Below are 18,220 nucleotides of genomic sequence, written 5' to 3'. Positions count from 1 at the left end.
TCTGGCGGGAGGCGGGAGGCTGGAGGCAGGGGCGGGGACGTCAGGGCCCTCGGAAGGCGGGGGGAGGTCTGGGAAGGGCGGCGGGGCAGGAGCCCGCCGGGCGCCCCCTGCCGCGTCCCCCCGGCAGTGCTCTGAGAAGGGCGGATTCACGAACTGCAGATTTTGTTGTTTATTGCCATCGCTCCAGCCTTCGGGGTCCCGATTTTTTCCCTCGAAACAATTTGAGGCTTTTCAAACAGACTAAAAAAAGCTCTTTCAAAGCGCCGGTTGGATGTCAATATTCAACTCCAAACTAAATACAGATGTAGTTTTAACTCAGAATCGAGATGAGAAGATGCTTATTTAAAACACGACTGATTTTGTACTGCGTGTCCCCAGATGTGGAGAGCAGGGCCCTTCTGAGCCCATGCCCTGGAGGCTGCTCGTCCTGACTCTCACTGTGACCTTGACAAAAGCACCATGATGCACCAGCATCAAAGTCTGTTGGCCTATAGACCATTTCTAGTCACAGTATTGCTTCCGTTCTACGCTTTGGCTGTGAGGCATGTGGGATCTTAGCTTGCCAACCAAGGATTGAACCTTGCACCTCCTGCACTGGAAGGTGAAGTCTTAACCACTGAACCACCAGGGAAATCCCTTAGTAACAACTTATTGAAATATAATTCACAAACCATCCAATTAATCCATTTAAATGGTTTTTAGTTTATTCTCAGAGTTGAGCAGCCATCACCATACTCAGTTTTAGAACATTTTCAGCACACCCCCCAAAACCCAAGTCCCCATTACCAGTCTCTTTCCACCTTCCCCAATACCCTTCAGCCCCAGGAAGCCACTAATCTACTTTCTGTCTCTGTATATTTGGCTATTCTGGACATTTCACATAAATAGAATCATACACAGTGTGGATAAAGCTTTTCATTTGCTTTGGGTATATACCTAGGAATGGGATTTCTGGATCACATGGCAACTCCATATTTAAGCTTTGGAGAAACTACCACTGCTTTTCAGTGTGGTTCCATGGTTTTATATTTCCATCAGCAGTGGACAAGAATGCCAACTTCTCCACACTCTCACCAACACTTGTTATTATCTTTTTGATTACTGGGAATGAAGTGATAGCCCACTGTGATTTGGATTTGCATTTCTCTTAAAGACTAATGATGTTGAGCATTTTGTCATGTGCTTATCTCCTATTTGCGTAATTTCTTTGACAAAGAGTCCATTTGGACCCTTTGCCCTTTTAAAAATAAGGTAATCATCTGTTTATTATTGAGTTGCAAAAGCTCTTTATATATTATGGATACCAGTCCCTTATCAGATATGTGATTTGCAAATATTTTCTCCTCTTCTATGGGCTATGTTTTTATGTTCTTGACAGTGTCCTTTGCAGCATATCACAAGCCATTTTGACACAAGGAAAATAGGACTTATAAAATAATACTTTGCCTTTTCTTCATGTTTCAGTAATAATATAGTCCATTCCTCCACTTCACCCCTAACAGGAAGCAGAAACTGCCAGCATAAATCTTTGGAGAAATCCTCATTCCTGGCCTGATAGAAATTAGCAATTTCACAAGTGACGTCAGTGTGCACCCTCTTTTGTGGCCAATGAATGGAAAATGGGCTCCAAGGAAAACTATAAAAACACCAAAACCAGAATTAGGAAGAGGAAAGCTAGAGAAAACTTTCAACATTTCTAAGACTTTTTAAAAATACTATGCTATAAAAGGACACATTTTCTTTGCAACCTTGCAATGCATAATAATAGTAATTTTCCTAATGTGCCTGTTCATCTGAGATTATTTCAATGACTGGCACAGCCTTCAGAAGGGCAGAGATGCCCATTTCACAATTGCTTGCCAGTATCCTGCTGTTGCCACACTTCAATCTTCCCATGTTTCTTCCAGCTCTCACTGGGCCCTGATGACTAAGTGAGCCTCATAGGAGTTGTGAATTCTGGCTTGAATAATATCTTTCTTTAAATGCAAGCCCTGTGGAGTAAAGGACCTGGCTAACAGGCATCTTCCCCACAGGTGGAACACACAGCCCACCTTCTCATTGTCTCCAATAATTTGAATGCTTGAAACATTCCCAAGTCCCTCCTCCTGATGTCCTTCCTACCTCCCCTGCTCCAGCCCCACTGATGAGAAAACTGAAAAGTTCTGGATTAGTCTTTTCCATTTAGTTGAACAACTGTTCCGTTCTTACTTCTGCCCTGCCCCTTACTAAGCACATACCCTAGAAAATACTTTGCCTCAATGGAGAGATGTCATTTGGACTGGAATGGGGAGTTGAAGAATGGAGTGGAGACACTGTAGCTAAAGGTTAAATCTAGGTGATTTTCTCATTTCCTCTATCTTATTTTAGACTGGTTATTCATACCAATAAAGAAAGCTGAGTGCCGAAGAATTGATGCCTTTGAACTGTGGTGTTGGAGAAGACTCTTGAGAGTCCCTTGGACTTCAAGGAGATCCAACCAGTCCATTCTGAAGGAGATCAGCCCTGGGATTTCTTTGGAAGGAATGATGCTAAAGCTGAAACTCCAGTACTTTGGCCACCTCATGCGAAGAGTTGACTCATTGGAAAAGACTCTTGATGCTGGGAGGGATTGGGGGCAGGAGGAGAAGGGGAAGACAGAGGATGAGATGGCTGGATGGCATCACTGACTCAATGGACATGGGTTTGGGTGGACTCCAGGAGTTGGTGATGGACAGGGATGCCTGGTGTGCTGCGGTCCATGGGGTGCAGAGTCGGACACGACTGAGCGACTGAACTGAACTGATTCATACCAACTATAGTCCTACAAGTTAGTTCCTTGACTCTAGAAAAAAAAATTAGTTACCATTTGAGTGGCAATCTTAATCCTTTTCTCCTAAGAAAATACATTGTACCTGAGGGCCAAGTACATAATGACAAAAGGGAAACAACCAGCTTGCACTATATTAAATGTATTTGGAAAAACTCTAACATATGCAGTAATTCAACAAGAATTTTTTGAGCATCTATTATGTGTCAGGCACTTTTCTTGGTGCAGAGGTTATCAGAGTGAACAAGACAGCCAAAGTCCCTGCCATTATGTTATAGATAGATAAAGAGATATGGCTATAGACAGATATACCTGTGTATAGATGCTATAAATATTGTATGGATAGATTATTGTAATCTGCCATAAAGTACAAAAAATCAAACATAATAGATGAAGCATTAAGCATAAATTGTGTGTACGATATTAGTTTATGAAATATAGGTGAAACTCACAGCTTGTTTTAATTATACACCATGAGTGAACAAGTATATTATGAGAAAAATGTGGACTTCATAAGATTTATTAAGAATAATAAGTTATTTCCCTTTAAAACATGCTGCAGATGGAACATATGATGGAACAAGAGTAGCACTTACAGATAGATAAGAATGGAAAGTCATTAGGTATGGAACATGCAATCTCTGAACTGACAGTCACCCCCTAAATCGACCACCCATTGGTGACACCAGGCACAGTCCCATTTTAGTCCTACATGTGCCCTCCACCTTCTTGAACTTACAGAATATATTTATAATAAACTGTTTTACTATACTTGTTTATCGGAGAAGGCAATGGCACCCCACTCCAGTACTCTTGCCTGGAAAATCCCATGGACAGACGAGCCTAGAAGGCTGCAGTCCCATGGGGTCGAGAAGAGTCAGACATGACTGAGCCACTTCACTTTCACGCATTGGAGAAGGAAATGGCAACCCACTCCAGTGTTCTTGCCTGGAGAATCCCAGGGACGGGGGAGCCTGGTGGGCTGCCGTCTATGGGGTCGCACAGAGTCGGACATGACTGAAGCAACTTAGCAGCAGCAGCAGCATACTTGTTTATGAATACTATCATCTGTTTTATCACTGGATCTTTTCCTATTGGTTGGTTTTTCTCCTCATTCTGGGTCATGTTTTCCTGTTTCCTCACATGCCTGGTGATTTCTTATTCGATGCTACACACTGTGAATTTTACTTTAATGAATACTGTGTATTTTTATATTGCTATAAATATTCTATATATTCTTATGTTCCTATATAGGAATATATAGACATTTTTATATTCCTATAAATATTCTTTTATATTTCCTGGGTTGGGAAGATCCCCTGGAGAAGGGAAAGGCCTAGAGAATTCCATGGACTGTATAGTCCATGGGGTCACAAACAATTGGACACGACTGAATGACTTTCACTTTACTTTTATTTTCATAAATATTCTTGAGCTTTATCCTGGGACACAATTACTTGAAAAAACAGTTTGATCCTTTTGAGGCTTGTTTTTAAGCTTTAAGAGGGATCAGAGCAGCCTTTGGGGCTTCCCTGGTGCCTCAGAGGGTAAAGAATCCACCTGCAATGCAGGAGACCTTGGTTCAATCCCTGGATCGGGAAGATCCCCTGGAGAAGGGAATGGCTACCCACTCCAGTATTCTTGCCTGGAGAATCCCATGGACAGAGGAGCCTGGTGGGCTACAGTCCATGGGGTCGCACAGAGTTGGACACAAATGAGTGGCTAACACACACACACAGAGCAGACTTTAGACTAAGGCTAATTAATCTCCACTACTGAGGCAATGCCATTCCTAATTCTACACGATATCCTATGATTTATGAAGTTGTTCCATTCTGGCCAGTGGAAACAAACTATTTGGGTCCTGTGGGACCTCCAAGGACTGTTCCCTCTCATCCATTCAGGTAATTCTTGCCCCAGCCCTGAATGTTTTTTTTACCCCCAAGCGCTGGTCAGTACTCTACTGAACATTCCAGATCTACACACCTCTAGAACTTGGTATAGCTCTCTCCTCTCCAAAATGCAAACTGGAGCCTCTGTGGCCTCACTGGCATTCCAGCTCCATCAACTTGGGATGATCCCGAGGCTCCCTAGACTGCCCTTTCTCTCTTCTATGGCCTAGAAACTCTCTCAGGCCACTAAGCTGGGAAATTACAGGGTTCTATTGTTCCCCCTTTCTCCAGGATCTCTGTCCTGTGTCGTGCTCCTTATGTGATTTTTTGCAACCTTTTTTCTGGAAAAGTCCAAAATTCTTTTAAAGATGAGACTGAGAAAGTTCTAACATTAGACTTCCCTGGTGGTCCAGTGGTTAAGAATCTGCCTGCCAATACAGGGGACACCGGTTCTCCACACCTACTGAAGCCCGCGTGCCCCAGAGCCCATGCTCCGCAACAAGAGAAGCCACCGCAATGCCTGTGCACTGCAATGAAGAGTAGCTCCCACTCGCTGCAACTAGAGAGAAGCCTGCTGGCAGAAATGAGACCTAGTGCAACCAAAAGTTAAATAAATAAATTTTTTAAAAGTTTTTAAACATTAAAAAGAAAAGTGTTTCTCCCTTCTCTACTCTAGGCCTGCTGCAGACTGCCCCCTTGCGGCAGGAAAAGAAGGAGTACTGTTGGCTTCTCCACCTTCTACCCTACCAGCCACCTCTCCAAGATGGAGGTGTAGGGAGAGGGGCTGAGACAACCCCACTCATGGGTTTCTTATCCTGAGAAAATGCATACCGTTCACTCCACACTTGTCCTCTAGGTCCTGAAAACTTCTTGGGCCATATGCAGCAAGCCATCTTTTGAGTCCTTTTCCTAGGCTCCTAGTGAATAGTAGGCAACCCTCCAAGATGCCCAATGGCAGGGAGGAACTCACCAGCGCACTGATCTCTCTCCAAAATACTCTTCTAATTTCCAATTCTCTTTTCTGGGACTTCTCAGCCTCACTTTGAAAATGAGCATCTTGCTTCTGGTACCAGACCTTCCAGAACTCTCTCCTCTCTGGCATCAACTTTCTGCTACCACAAACGTTCCAGATGATACCTGCTTCATCAGCCTAGGGCCTGGAGTGAGGAGGATGATATAACGAACCAAAGCCCTCATTTAACTTAAAATGGACATTGAAGAAGAACTGGAAAGAGATGAAGCTGTTAGCCATGCAGATATGTACAGGAGGAGCACTGCAGACAGAGGCAAGGGCCAGTGCAAAGGCCCTAAGGCGTCCTGGCATGCTCAAGCGACAGCAAGGCCAGAATCTCTAGATATTCAGAATTCCATCATTTCATTTTTTAAACAGATATAGTTTCTAGAAAGTTCTTCCATATATTTAAATAAAATCTTTTCTTATAACTTCCACCCATTTATTCTAATTTAATCCTTCTTCCACATGGCAGCTAAGTACTGCTACCCCCTCCCACACCTTTCAGTCATTTCTCCATGATATAATTTCCAGGCTACCCACCACCTTGATGATTCTTTTATCATATACAAGAAATCCTTCAGAGATTGAGTGTAGCTTTTAACCAGTTTGCCCCAATGGTAACATCTTGCAAAACTATAGTATGCTCTCAAAACCAGGATACCAGCATCAAGACAGTCAAAATACAAAACAGTTTCATTGCTACAAGGATCCCTCTTGTTGCCCTTTGACTGCCCTTTCACCTCCCATCCCTAACTGCTGGCAGCCATTAATCTGATCTCCATTTCTATAATTCTGTCATTTCAAGAATGTTCTATAAGTGGAACTATACAGTATATAACCTTGGGATTCATCCAAGTTGTTGCATCAGTAGTCCTTTCTATTTATTGCTGAGCACTATTCCAAGGTAGAGATGCACCATGGTTTCTTTAATCATGCGCCTTTTGAAGGACACCTGGCTTGTTTCCAGTCTTGGGCCATTACAAAAAAAGCTATGATGAACATTTATGTATAGGTTTTTTGTGTGAACATAAGTTTTCGTTTCTCTGGGATAAATGCCTAGGAGTGCAAATTCTGGGTCATATGGTAGTTGCCTGTTTAACTTTTTAAGAAACGGACAAGTTGTCTTCCCAAGTGACTACACCATTTTACATTCCCAGCAGCAAAGTATAAACAATTCAGTTTCTCCACATCCTTACTAGTATTTGGTGTTGTCACTTTAAAAAACTGTAGCCATTTTGATAGGTGTGTAGTAAAATCTCATTGTAGTTTTAATATGCATTTTTCCAATGGGTAATGATGTTTAACACTTTTTCATGTGCTTTTCTGCCATTTATCTTTCTTGGTAAATGTTTATTCATATCTTGTGCCAATTTTCTAATTGGAATGTTTGTGTTTTCTTATGGTTGAGTTTTGAATGTTCTCTATATATTCTAGATAGGAGTTGTTTTTCAGATATGTGGGTTGCAAATATTTCTCTACCAGTCTGTAGCTTTTTTTTAATTCTCACAGGGTCTTTCACAGAGCAAAAGCTTTTAATCTTTTTAAAAAATTCTTTTTCATATTCTTTTCAATTATGGTTTATTACAGGATATTTAATATAAGACCCTGTGCTATAGGCTTTTCAGGTGGTGCTAGTGGTAAAGAACCTGCCTGCCAATGCAGGGGATGTAAGAGACACGGGTTTGATCCCTGAGTCGGGAAGATCCCCTGGAGGAGGGCATGGCAATCCACTCCAGTATTCTTGCCTGTGAAATCCCGTGAACAAAGGAGCCTGGTGGGCTATGGTCCATAGCCTCGCACAGAGCTGGACACGACCGAAGCGACTTAGCACATGCGCACGTGCTATACAATAGGATCTTGTTTATCCATTCTATATATAATAGTTTGTATCGGCTAGTCCCAAGCTCCCAGTCCAACACTCTCCCTCCCCACCTCCTCGTTGGCAAGTCTGTTCTCTATGTCTGTGAGTCTGTTTTCTGCTTTGCAGATAAAAGCTTTTAATCTTGATGAGGCCTACTTTATCAGTTTTTTCATTTATGGATGGTGCTTTTGATTCCAAGTTAAAGAATTATTTCCCTAGACTTAGGGCTCAAAGATTTTTTCCCTTTTTTCTCCTAAAAGTTTCATAGCTTTACATTTTACATTTAAAATCCATTTTTGAGTTAATTTTGATATAAGGTGTGAGGCTTAGATAAAGGTTCATTTTTGCCTTTGGATGTTCAATTGATCCAGCACCATTTGATGGAGAGGCTCTTTTCTTCACTGGATTGCTTTTACACTTCTGTGAAAAAACAATTGGGCATATTTGTGTGCATCTATTTCTGGGTTCAATATTCTGTTCCACTGACCTATGTATCTATCCCTCCACCAATACCACATTGCCTTGATTACTGAGCTATATAGCAGCTATATAGCAGCCCTTACCATGGGGTGAGTGACTACTGTATATAGTATATATATATACATATACATACTGTATATACTACTGTATATAGTGACTACTGTATTTCTCTTTTCCAGGATTGTTGTAGCTAAATTAGAGCCTTTTTCTATATAAATTTCAGAATAAGCTTGTCTCTGTCTATAAAAACCTTGTTAGGCTTTTGATAGGAACTACATAAACCTATGGATCTATTTGAAAATATATTATGCTGAATCTTCCAATCTATGAACACAGTATTCCTCTCCATTTATTTCAATCTTCTTTGATGTCTTTCATTAGAATTTTCTAATTTTCAGCATCCAGATCTTGCACATATTTATTAAGTTTATATCCAAGTATTTAATTTTTTAGAAGCAAGCATGGTCATTTGTTAAAATGGAGAAATGCAAGCGCTTATGTGCATTGCATTTGTATTATTACATGGCTTTGCTGAACCCACATATTAGTTCAGGACAGTTTCTTGTTTTGCCTCCCTTGGGATTTTCTATGTCGACAAACATGTAATTTGCAAAAAGGATTAGTTTTATTTCTTCTTTCCAATATTTATGCCTTTTATTTCTTTTTCTTCCCTTATTGCTATGGCTAGAACTTGCAGTTTTATGTTGAATAAGAACAGTGAGAGTGGATGTCCTTGCCTTGTTCCAGTCTTAAAAGGAAAGCATTTGGACTTTGACCCTAAGTAAGATATTAGCAATAAGTTTTGTAGATGCTATTTATCCAGTTAAAGAAGCTTCCTTCGATTTTAGGTTCACTGAGAATTTTTTTTACTGTGCATGGGTATTGGATTTTTTTCAAATGCTTTTTCTGTATTAATTGATATGATTATATGATTTATTCATCTTTAGCCAACTGATATGGTAGATTACATGAACTGATTTTTGAATGTTGAACTTGAGTGGTTGGAATAAATCCCACTTGGTGTGGTGTGCAATTCTCTTTGTATATTGCTGGATTTTGTCTGCTAACATTTTATTAAGGGTTTTTGCATCTAGGTTCATGAGATACACTGACCTGCAGTTTTCAATTTTTTGGTACTATATTTGCCTTGATTTGGCATCAGAGTAATACCAGCCTCAAAAATGATTTGGGAAGTGTTCTGTTCTTCTTGATTTCCTAGAAGAGACTGTGTAAAATTGGTGTTACTTCTTTAAATATTTGATAGAATTCTCCAGTGAAACCATTTTAATCTGGGGGTTTCTTTTTCAGAGCTTTTATATTACAATTTCTTTTTCCCAGTGGTTATAGGATTGTTAGGATTGTCTATTTTGTTTTGGTTGAATTTTGATATTTTGTGGTTTTTGAGAAATTGATCCATTTCTTTTAATATGTTGTATTTATGATCATAAACTTGTTCATAGTATTCCTTTATTATTCTTTTAATGGCTACAGGATCCATAATGATGTTCCGTTTTACTTTTGATTTGGTCATTTGTGCCTTCTCTGCTTATCTTTGTCAGTCCTGATATTTATTCAAGTAAATATAAATATTTAAGTGCTGATGAACCATCAAAGACATTCTTCATTTCTGTTACTGTTTTTGACTTCTAGCCATTTGACTCTTTCTTACAGTTTCCATCTCTGCTGAAATTACCTGTCTGACCTTGCATCTTATCTACTTTTTTCACATTAGAGCCTTTAACATATTAATAGTAACCATAATCATTCTAAATTCATTCTCTGATACTTCCAACAGCCATGTCATGTCTAAGTCTGATTCTGATAATTGCTTTGTCTCTTCAGATTGAATTTCCTTGCCTTTTGGCATGCTTTGTGATTTCTGGTTGAAAGCCACACATCTTGCATAAGGCAGTAGATACCATGGTCATGCTGAAATTTGTTGTGTCTATGGACATCAGAGATATTAAATTCCTCTAGTGATCTTTTTTGGTCCCTCCTCTTGGTTTTGGGGTTTCCTTTTGTGCTGTTCCCTAGTCTATCTCTTACAGCTCTCCCTTCTGTAATCCACTGTTGTAATTTCCAGAGACTTGTTAGTGTGCTCGTGGGGCATGGTGGAGTGTCTTCTAACAATCTAAGCCTGTTTCATCACACTTGCTTCTGCCCCTCCTCCATCTCTTTCCCCAGATACAGTGGGCATCCAACAGCATTCTCAGTCAACAGCCTTGAGGCCCTTCTCCCTGAAGATTACATCTTTGGTTTTTTAGGCGAGATGAGAATCAAGGCTGAGTGGAATTGATTCCTCCAACTGTGGTGGTATATCACCAGTGCCCTTTGACATGTCCTCTCTGCTGCAGAATAAGCCTTTTGCTCTTTAAGGGAGAAGGGTCTGACTGGAATTCTCAGTGATTCCTAAGCCAGTACTTCCAACCCTGCACCATAAATTTTCTCTGGATTTTCTGTGATCCGCTCTGTCAGAGCCAAGAGGGGTTCTTGGAGGAAATGTCTGCAAGAAGTTTTAACCCTTCTCCCCAGGAGCATCATGCTCTCAAGCTGCTGCTGCTGCTGCTGCTGCTAAGTTGCTTCAGTCGTGTCTGACTCTGTGAGACCCCGTAGATGGCAGCCCACCAGGCTCCCCCGTCCCCGGGATTCTCCAGGCAAGAACACTGGAGTGGGTTGCCATTTCTCTCAAGCTAGACCACACTAAGCCTCAAGAAATTTGCTCTATTTTCTACTTTGATATTCTTTTCCATTTCCATAGTATCTGGTGGCTTCTGTCCCTGGTAAGCAAATGCTCAGGTCCCATGTCTCAAAAAAAAAAAAAGTGCTTATGTCTCTCCAGATTTTGAAATGGCTGTTTGTTCTGAAAACTTAGTTAGTTCTCCCTTACTTTCCAGTCTCTCTAGCTTTCTTATTGGAAGCATGGGAAGGACATCCTGCAGCTCTCTACATCTTTAAACTGAAACTCAAAGTCTTATTCAACCATATTTGACCTACAAATGTCAATTCCTTATGGTTTAACCTAATAGACCATGGCATAGTTTCTGGATAGCGCACCCTGTTCTGCTGCAGCCAAAGTCTAACTAGAGATTTCTGAAAAAGATTGCTAAGGGTTATTCTACACACAATTCATTGAGAGTGGGATCATTAAAACACAGATTGCTGGGTCCTTCTCCAGAGTTTTTGAGTCAGAAGGCTGAGGGTGGGCCCACAAATTTTCATTTCTACCAATTACCTGGTTGGTGATGCTACTAACTGCTCTTTTGGGGATCATACCCCAAGAACCCTATGGCATATCCCAGAGGCTCAGGGCACATCTACATGTCCTGCTTATCCATCACTTTGACAGCAAATGGTCGGTCCTGGGGGGCAGCGATTAGGTTCTCAGCTGACTTCACAGAACTGTCAACAGTTAAGGATCAGGAATATGCTCACTCTTGAATCCATTCTGCACAGTGAATCTAAGTAAAAAATAATACTTAATGTCTTTAAACAAAGGTAGCCACAGCTTTATAATAGCTGATGAAAGTCTTAGAGATGATGGTGTACAGACCCTGTGAACTTGTTCTAGATCCATGGTGATGTTAGCACACTCCTTTGGGTCCAGGTGTTGGCAGAGACTCAGGTACAAGGACCTCTGAAGGCTTTCTTTATTAACTGTTTTCTTATGTCATGAATCCTCCCGAGTGCTACAGTTTTACACTTAAGAGTTTTAGTAAAGGTAAAACTGGCTGCTCAAATGTATAGAATAAATCCCATTTGGCCTCAGTCACAATTACCAATTCATCTATTCAATCAATAAACATGTATCAAGTGCTTACTATGCACTTGGCAATGTTTCAGGCGGCAGGGACAGAGCAGTGAAGAAAATAAAGTCACTATCTCATGGTGGCTTCATTCTAGGGAGAGTAGACAGAAAACAAGTAACTGTGTGTGTGTGTGTGTGTGTGTGTGATTAAAACAGAATGAAACACATGCTCCTATGGGAGAATCTGAGGGAGAACTAAGGCTATTGTTGCTCTTTTATTTAGCAGGTTAGGGATGGCCTCTCTGATGCGATGACATTCGAGGACTGACTAGCCAGAAGGAAGAGATCCAGACTTGACACCAAGAAAGGTTTAGGTGACTACAACTTCAGGGGCAGAGGGGTGGCTAGTCACTTTTGTATACTGTTAATTCGACTATGTTTGTACTGTTGCTTGGTCATGTCTGACTCTCTGCAACCCATAGACTGTGGCATGCCAGGCTCCTCTGTCCATAGAATTTTCCAGGCAAGAATACTGAAGGAGGTTGTCACTTCCTACTCCAAGGGAATCTTCCTGATCCAGGGATCGAACCCACTTCTCTTGCATATCCTGCATTGGTAGGCGGGTTCTTTACCACTGAGCCACTGGGGAAGCCCCTCAACTATGTTTATCTTCAGGCAAAAACTATCCTTGCTAAATAATCTCAGGTAACTCACACTCCACTTCTAGGAATTGTCTTAAGGGTAAACTGGAAATGTGGACATAGATTTATGCCAAAAGGTGTTCATCATAACTTTATAACATAAAAAACTAGAATTAACCAAAAATGTCTTTTCCCTGACCTCTCCACCCTCGAGGCTCATTGGGCACCTCTGCTCTGCAGTTCCAAAGCCCCTGGACTTCTCTCTGTGGTCACGCTCTCTCACTGCGGAACACTTGCCTGCTTACCTGAGCTTATTTGAGCTCCCTGAAGAGAGGCTCTACATTGCATTCAGCACCTATCATGGTGTCCGGCACATCATAAGCACTCAATACACATTCCAGAAAAGGTTGCTTAAATGCTCTCTGGCTTATCTAGAGACAGAATATTATGCAGCCACTATAAATCATGCTTTTGAAAAAAAGTTAACAGCAAAGAAATGATAAACTAAGTATAAACTATAAAACTACAGAGAATGACCTCCATTAGGAGACACCAAAATTATTAAAGGCTGTATCTGAATAAAATTAGGACAATTTCACCTGTTTTTTTTTTTTTTTTTTTAATTTAAAGCCTCTCACATCTCTATTTTTATGCTCTGATAATCTTAATGCCCAGACCATACAGCCATATTGGCCAGGAACTGCCCCCACCCAACCCCAAGAAGGCAAGAAGGCACAATCCTACCAATGTCCCTGTGGTGGAGATGTGGAAATACTTTCTGCCTTTCTCTTTACAGTTTTTATTTTCTACTCTGGGTATAATATTAGCTTCATGCTGCTAAGTCGCTTCAGTCGTGTCTGACTCTGTGTGACCCCATAGACGGCAGCCCACCAGGCTTCCCTGTCCCTGGGATTCTCCAGGCAAGAACACTGGAGTGGGTTGCCATTTCCTTCTCCAATGCATGAAAGTGAAAAGTGAAAGTGAAGTCGCTCAGTCGTGTCAGACTCTTCGCGACCCCATGGACTGCAGCCTACCAGGCTCCTCGGTCCATGGGATTTTCCAGGCAAGAGTACTGGAGTGGGGTGCCATTGAATTGGAGAAAAAGTAAGTTAGCTAAAAATACTCAAGGTAACAGACTGAATTCCACATTTGAACCTACAGTCACTACTCTGGTCTTCTAAACCTTAGAAGATTCATTGGTAGGATTCTTGTCAACAGGCATGACATGGGACACCTTAGCACGAGGTGGCCCCTGTTATCTCAAAGCGTCTCACACTCTGCTCTGCCTCCTCCTTTTGTCTTCCTCATCACCCCCTGCCACGTTCTCAGCACTAGATGCACCCTTTTAAAAGCAGGTCATTTACCCTTCCAGGCCCGAAGTTCCCTTTGAGACTTCTCTCTCTCTTCATTCCAGATTCACTTCCTCCATGGAGACTGCCTTGATTGAGAACAAACAAGAACATTTTTTTTTTGAGAGCCTCCTTGGGCCAAGGCAGGGGGGGGCATAGGTGGGGGTTCCTATTCACCTACCTCCCTTCAGCATTCAACAACACAGCTCCAGCCCCAGTCAAGTTCCTTGTTCTCTCAGATTAGGCCCCACACTAAGAAATACTCATGAACTTTCAAGAGAACCCACTCCATTTCCCCAAAGACATTTCTGTTTTTCTCTTAGGGAATAATCTTGGAAATGCTATTGACTTCTTTGTGGTTCTTCTGTACCTTTGAATCACTTTATTAGCTTGGTTATTTAAAAAATTGGTTTGTAAACCCTTTAAGACTTTTTAAAAAATTAACACAAATTATAATGAAGTTTTGCATTTCCAGGGCACTTTCCCATTAAAGCGCTCAAAGTTTGCCAACACATCTTAGTTTCTTAGAGAACTAGTCATTCTATAGGGGTGAGAGGGAAGGGAAGCGTTCATGATTTAAATGACCCTGTTTGTATAATTTAATTAAATCTGTTGCCATTGAAATAAGACTGTCCCATAAACCTGGTTCTCCAGGAACTCAACTCTTCTTTTTTAGTCAGTTTTTTTCCTCTATTTTTTCCTTAGAAAATTCTAGTTACAACCTACTAGGTTACCTTGTTCTATTGTTTTGTTGAAACATCTTATCACCTATTACTCCAACAAGAAAAAAAGGAATAACAGCCCATTTTAATGGGGCTTCTGAATTCACAAATACGGTTTGCACACACTTTTTCATTTATGTGGAGAGGCTGCTCCACGGCCACTCCAATTTGGGGTTGCTTAAAAAGGCATGAAATAAAACCACCTCAGGAATCTGCAGCTGCTCCATGGATTCTCCCTGGCTTCAGACGCTGCCTTCTGTTCCACATGTTGGGAAAGCCTAGGGACAGAACTAAGAATGACAGCAAAGGTTCAAACCCTTAAGAGACATGCCCCCTCTCTGTTCATACCACACTGACAACCATTTACTTCTGGCCAGGAAAGAGTTTTCTCTGCCCTGGTCATTGTGTTTCCTCATTAGAGCCAGTCTGGGGAATGGCATCTTCCTCCTCTGGCTTGGGTCGAAGCAGCCAAGCCTTCGCTCTGTTGGAAACTGTAACTAGCCACACTGGACACCTATCACCCACACGAGCATTGCTTTGTTAGGCTTTTCATTTGTGCAAAACCAAAGAGAAAAGCTTTTTTTTCTTTTTTTACCAAATCCCTTTGGTGCTAAAACATCTTGACATTAATTTGGGATAAAATAACTAACTTGTGATAAAATAACTAGAGGATTAAAACATAATATTACACACAAAAAAGGAGACCATGATGACCTCAGGTTACAAAATAAAGGCCTTTGTAGGACCTGGGGCTTATTTTTATACAGATCATGGCAACTGTAAGCAATACATTATATGCCCTGTGGTTTTCCCATCCAGGAGATGGTTATGTAAGGAAATAAAAAGCCTGTGATTAGTAAGCAAAGACACACACGTGATCATAGGTACAGGCTGTCTTTATGGGAGAAACAAGTGTGCTTGAGAATGATGTCTAGAGGGCTGTGTACAAATAAAAATGGCTTTACATAATTATTTGAATAATAATTTAATGATTTTTACACTAAAAAGAATTTAGACCTAACTTGAATCTCCCACTTAAATATGAAAGTAAAAGCAAACAACTTGGAAATGGAATTCACAGCCACAGATTTTAATGGATTATTTCTCTTCACTTGGGGAAGATGAGGGAGGAGCATGATATTCCATGTCTTCTGAAGACATTTATCTGAGAGTAATCAAATTGTGTAAAATGGAGAAAAATGACTTGAATTCCAAGATATCATTCCTCTTGGACCATGACAACTTTGAACAAAAATATTTTCACAAAACTTCATTTTAATCATCTTCTTTACAAAGCACAATACTTAAGACTTTTCTAAATACAACTTTAGAAAATGAAGCAAAAAAATAATCTCCATAGATGCTGGTCAAGTCCATGCTGAATGCAAAAGAATTTTTTTCAAAAGTGATACTTCCAAGCTTTTCAATATTCGTGATGGGTCCATTTTGTAAAGATGGCGGCTGTTTGGGCAGTGGCTCATCCAGTTCCATGACTGTAGAATCCTCTTGCTGGCTAGCCCACAGGGCAGGAAGGAAGCTGCATATGCCAACTTCTCCTTCTAGAATTGCTTCTCCTTCTCCTGAAAGCCAGTGACTCTATGAGAAGGTAACATCCCTCTTGTATTCCAGGTCACCAATGCCCCACGAGGGTGCTCCAACTTCTCAATTTAACTATTCACAATCATCTGTATACACATTATATAAAACTATATCATTAGGGATTTTCATAATGAGTGAGATATCCACATGTAAAAGAATCCTATCCTCATTCTTATATTAGGTGGCAGGAATCTCTGAAGGCTTCAAATTTAACATAGAAACTCAGAACAGTTAAGGGGCACAGGGACGTTTTATGTCACTCTCTGAAACATGGTGCTCCTGGCCCCCAGCATACCAAGGGCAAGGTAGCTGGAAAGGCAGTATGTTCAGATGTGAGAGTGAAGGGTGTGAAGCTTCTTTCCTTACACACCCCTTCCCTTAACTACACCCTCACCCTGGAACCCCACCTGGAAGACCAGGGTGTCCAGGGATCTGTGAATACTCTAGAGGAAGTACCTGCCTCTGGGTGAGTATGTAGGTGAGAGGGAGGAGGAAGGAAGGGAGAGAGGAAAAGACATTTATTTGTAATACTTTTGATGATCAACATGTGGTTGGGGTTTTTTTTTTTTTTTTTTGCATCACTCCTTCATTTTCATCAATTTTCAGTCTTTGTCATTGTGCGAATCTACTGATGTTTAGTAGCTTCACTTTAAAACTCAGGAAATGGACAAAGCAGCTTTTTAGAAACACATAAAACATCTTCAGGGGCCATGAAGGGACCACCCCCCACACCCCAATCCCCAAACAGTCTTGCAATACAGTATACTTCCCTTATTTTCAGCTAAGGATGAGAAAACAGTTACAGAGTCTAAGGCTGAACTCTTCATTGGCTACAGAGATAAAGCAGACAAGCAAACACCAGTTTCCTTGGGTCAGAAAAAGCAATTCCAGGAATGCAAGAGTGAGCCAACGGCTACACTTCAACAAGCGCCTCCCCCCTTTCTCTTGGACCTGAGGAAAGGGTTACAAGAAAGCAAGGCAAATGACATTATGTGAGTACAGTTTCCACAACAGCACACACGATGACCCAGTGCAGGAAAGAATACAACATTCCCCCCCCTTGGTTTTCATTTTTACTTTTATTTATTTTTGCTTTAATAATGCATATTCTGTTCACTCAAAAGGTGCAAAGGACAGGAAGCAGGGGTTTAACTTGGCTGATGAAAAATCAAGCAGGGGTGACATTTCTAGTTCATGAACAACCTAAAACTAGAACTTAAAAGTCACAGCTGGTACCAAAGAGCGCGCCCAACTTCACAGCTGTCTCCTCTTAGGACCTTTGGTTAGGCGAGAGAAGCTTTGAAGACATGGCCTCTAGTGGACTTTGATAAGTGGCTAGAAAAAACATGTGTGTGTGTGTGTGTCTTTTAAATCATGGTAGCTGCATCACAAAAGCTCCAATCAAGAGGGTGGTAAAAAGAAGGCACAGATCATTGCAAATACCAGATTTTCTCTTTCTCTTTTTGTAAATATACCATCATATATAAGCTAAAATTTATCTTAGGGTGGTGGGGTTTGCTGGCAGGAGAAGGGACAGGTTGGACCTAAAATTGCATATGTAATAGAATCCTTGAGGGGGACACAGAGCGAGGCAGCTTTTCACATAAAGCGAAAAGAATGGGATGCTCACTCCGGACTGCGTGTAGTACAAACACTGGGGAAATCTGTGGCAAAACACGATTTTAAAAAAAATCATAAAATTATAAAGCTTGTAAACGAAGAATCTAAAATTACATTTTATTAATGGAAAATATCATCAAAATAGTACCACTATGGACTAAACTGCCTGAGTTTTCGTTTCGCGTGAGATCTCATAGTAAAAAAGCCTTTAGCACAATTTGCTCTGTTTAAGTCACAACCAGTGCCAGACCCAGGACTATACCATGGGGAAGAATCTCCTCTTGGATGGAATTTGTGTTGTGCTATCAAGACTTTTGTGCTAATCTTTCAAACAGGGACGTGTTGAGGCAAACCTTTCATCTTTTGGCACAAGGTTATTTTGGCTGGGGCAGAAAATTTGAGTCTTGGACTCGGGATGAATAATGCAACATTTCATTTATCAAGTATTCATTTTGATTGAAGAGCTTTCTTTATGTCATTAACTTCCATC

General features: G+C 41.0%; 1 protein-coding gene across 3 annotated transcripts in view; it reads right to left on the bottom strand.

Moving 5' to 3' along the window:
- Positions 1-17,170: 17,170 nt before the first annotated feature.
- The window catches only part of SH3KBP1 (SH3 domain containing kinase binding protein 1), a 332,811-nt gene continuing 331,761 nt past the window's right edge, over positions 17,171-18,220 (bottom strand). For all 3 annotated transcript variants that reach the window (XM_070365436.1, XM_070365437.1, XM_005897720.2), the window contains one exon: positions 17,171-18,219. In XM_070365436.1, coding sequence (XP_070221537.1) covers positions 18,178-18,219 — 42 coding nt within the window. In that variant the 3' untranslated portion in view covers positions 17,171-18,177. The remainder of the gene's footprint in view (position 18,220) is intronic.

Source organism: Bos mutus, chromosome X (genome assembly GCF_027580195.1).
Source record: "Bos mutus isolate GX-2022 chromosome X, NWIPB_WYAK_1.1, whole genome shotgun sequence".
Classification (NCBI taxonomy): Eukaryota; Metazoa; Chordata; class Mammalia; order Artiodactyla; family Bovidae; genus Bos; species Bos mutus.
Note: the sequence above shows the minus strand (reverse complement) of the source record. Positions and strands in the feature narration are given on the sequence as shown.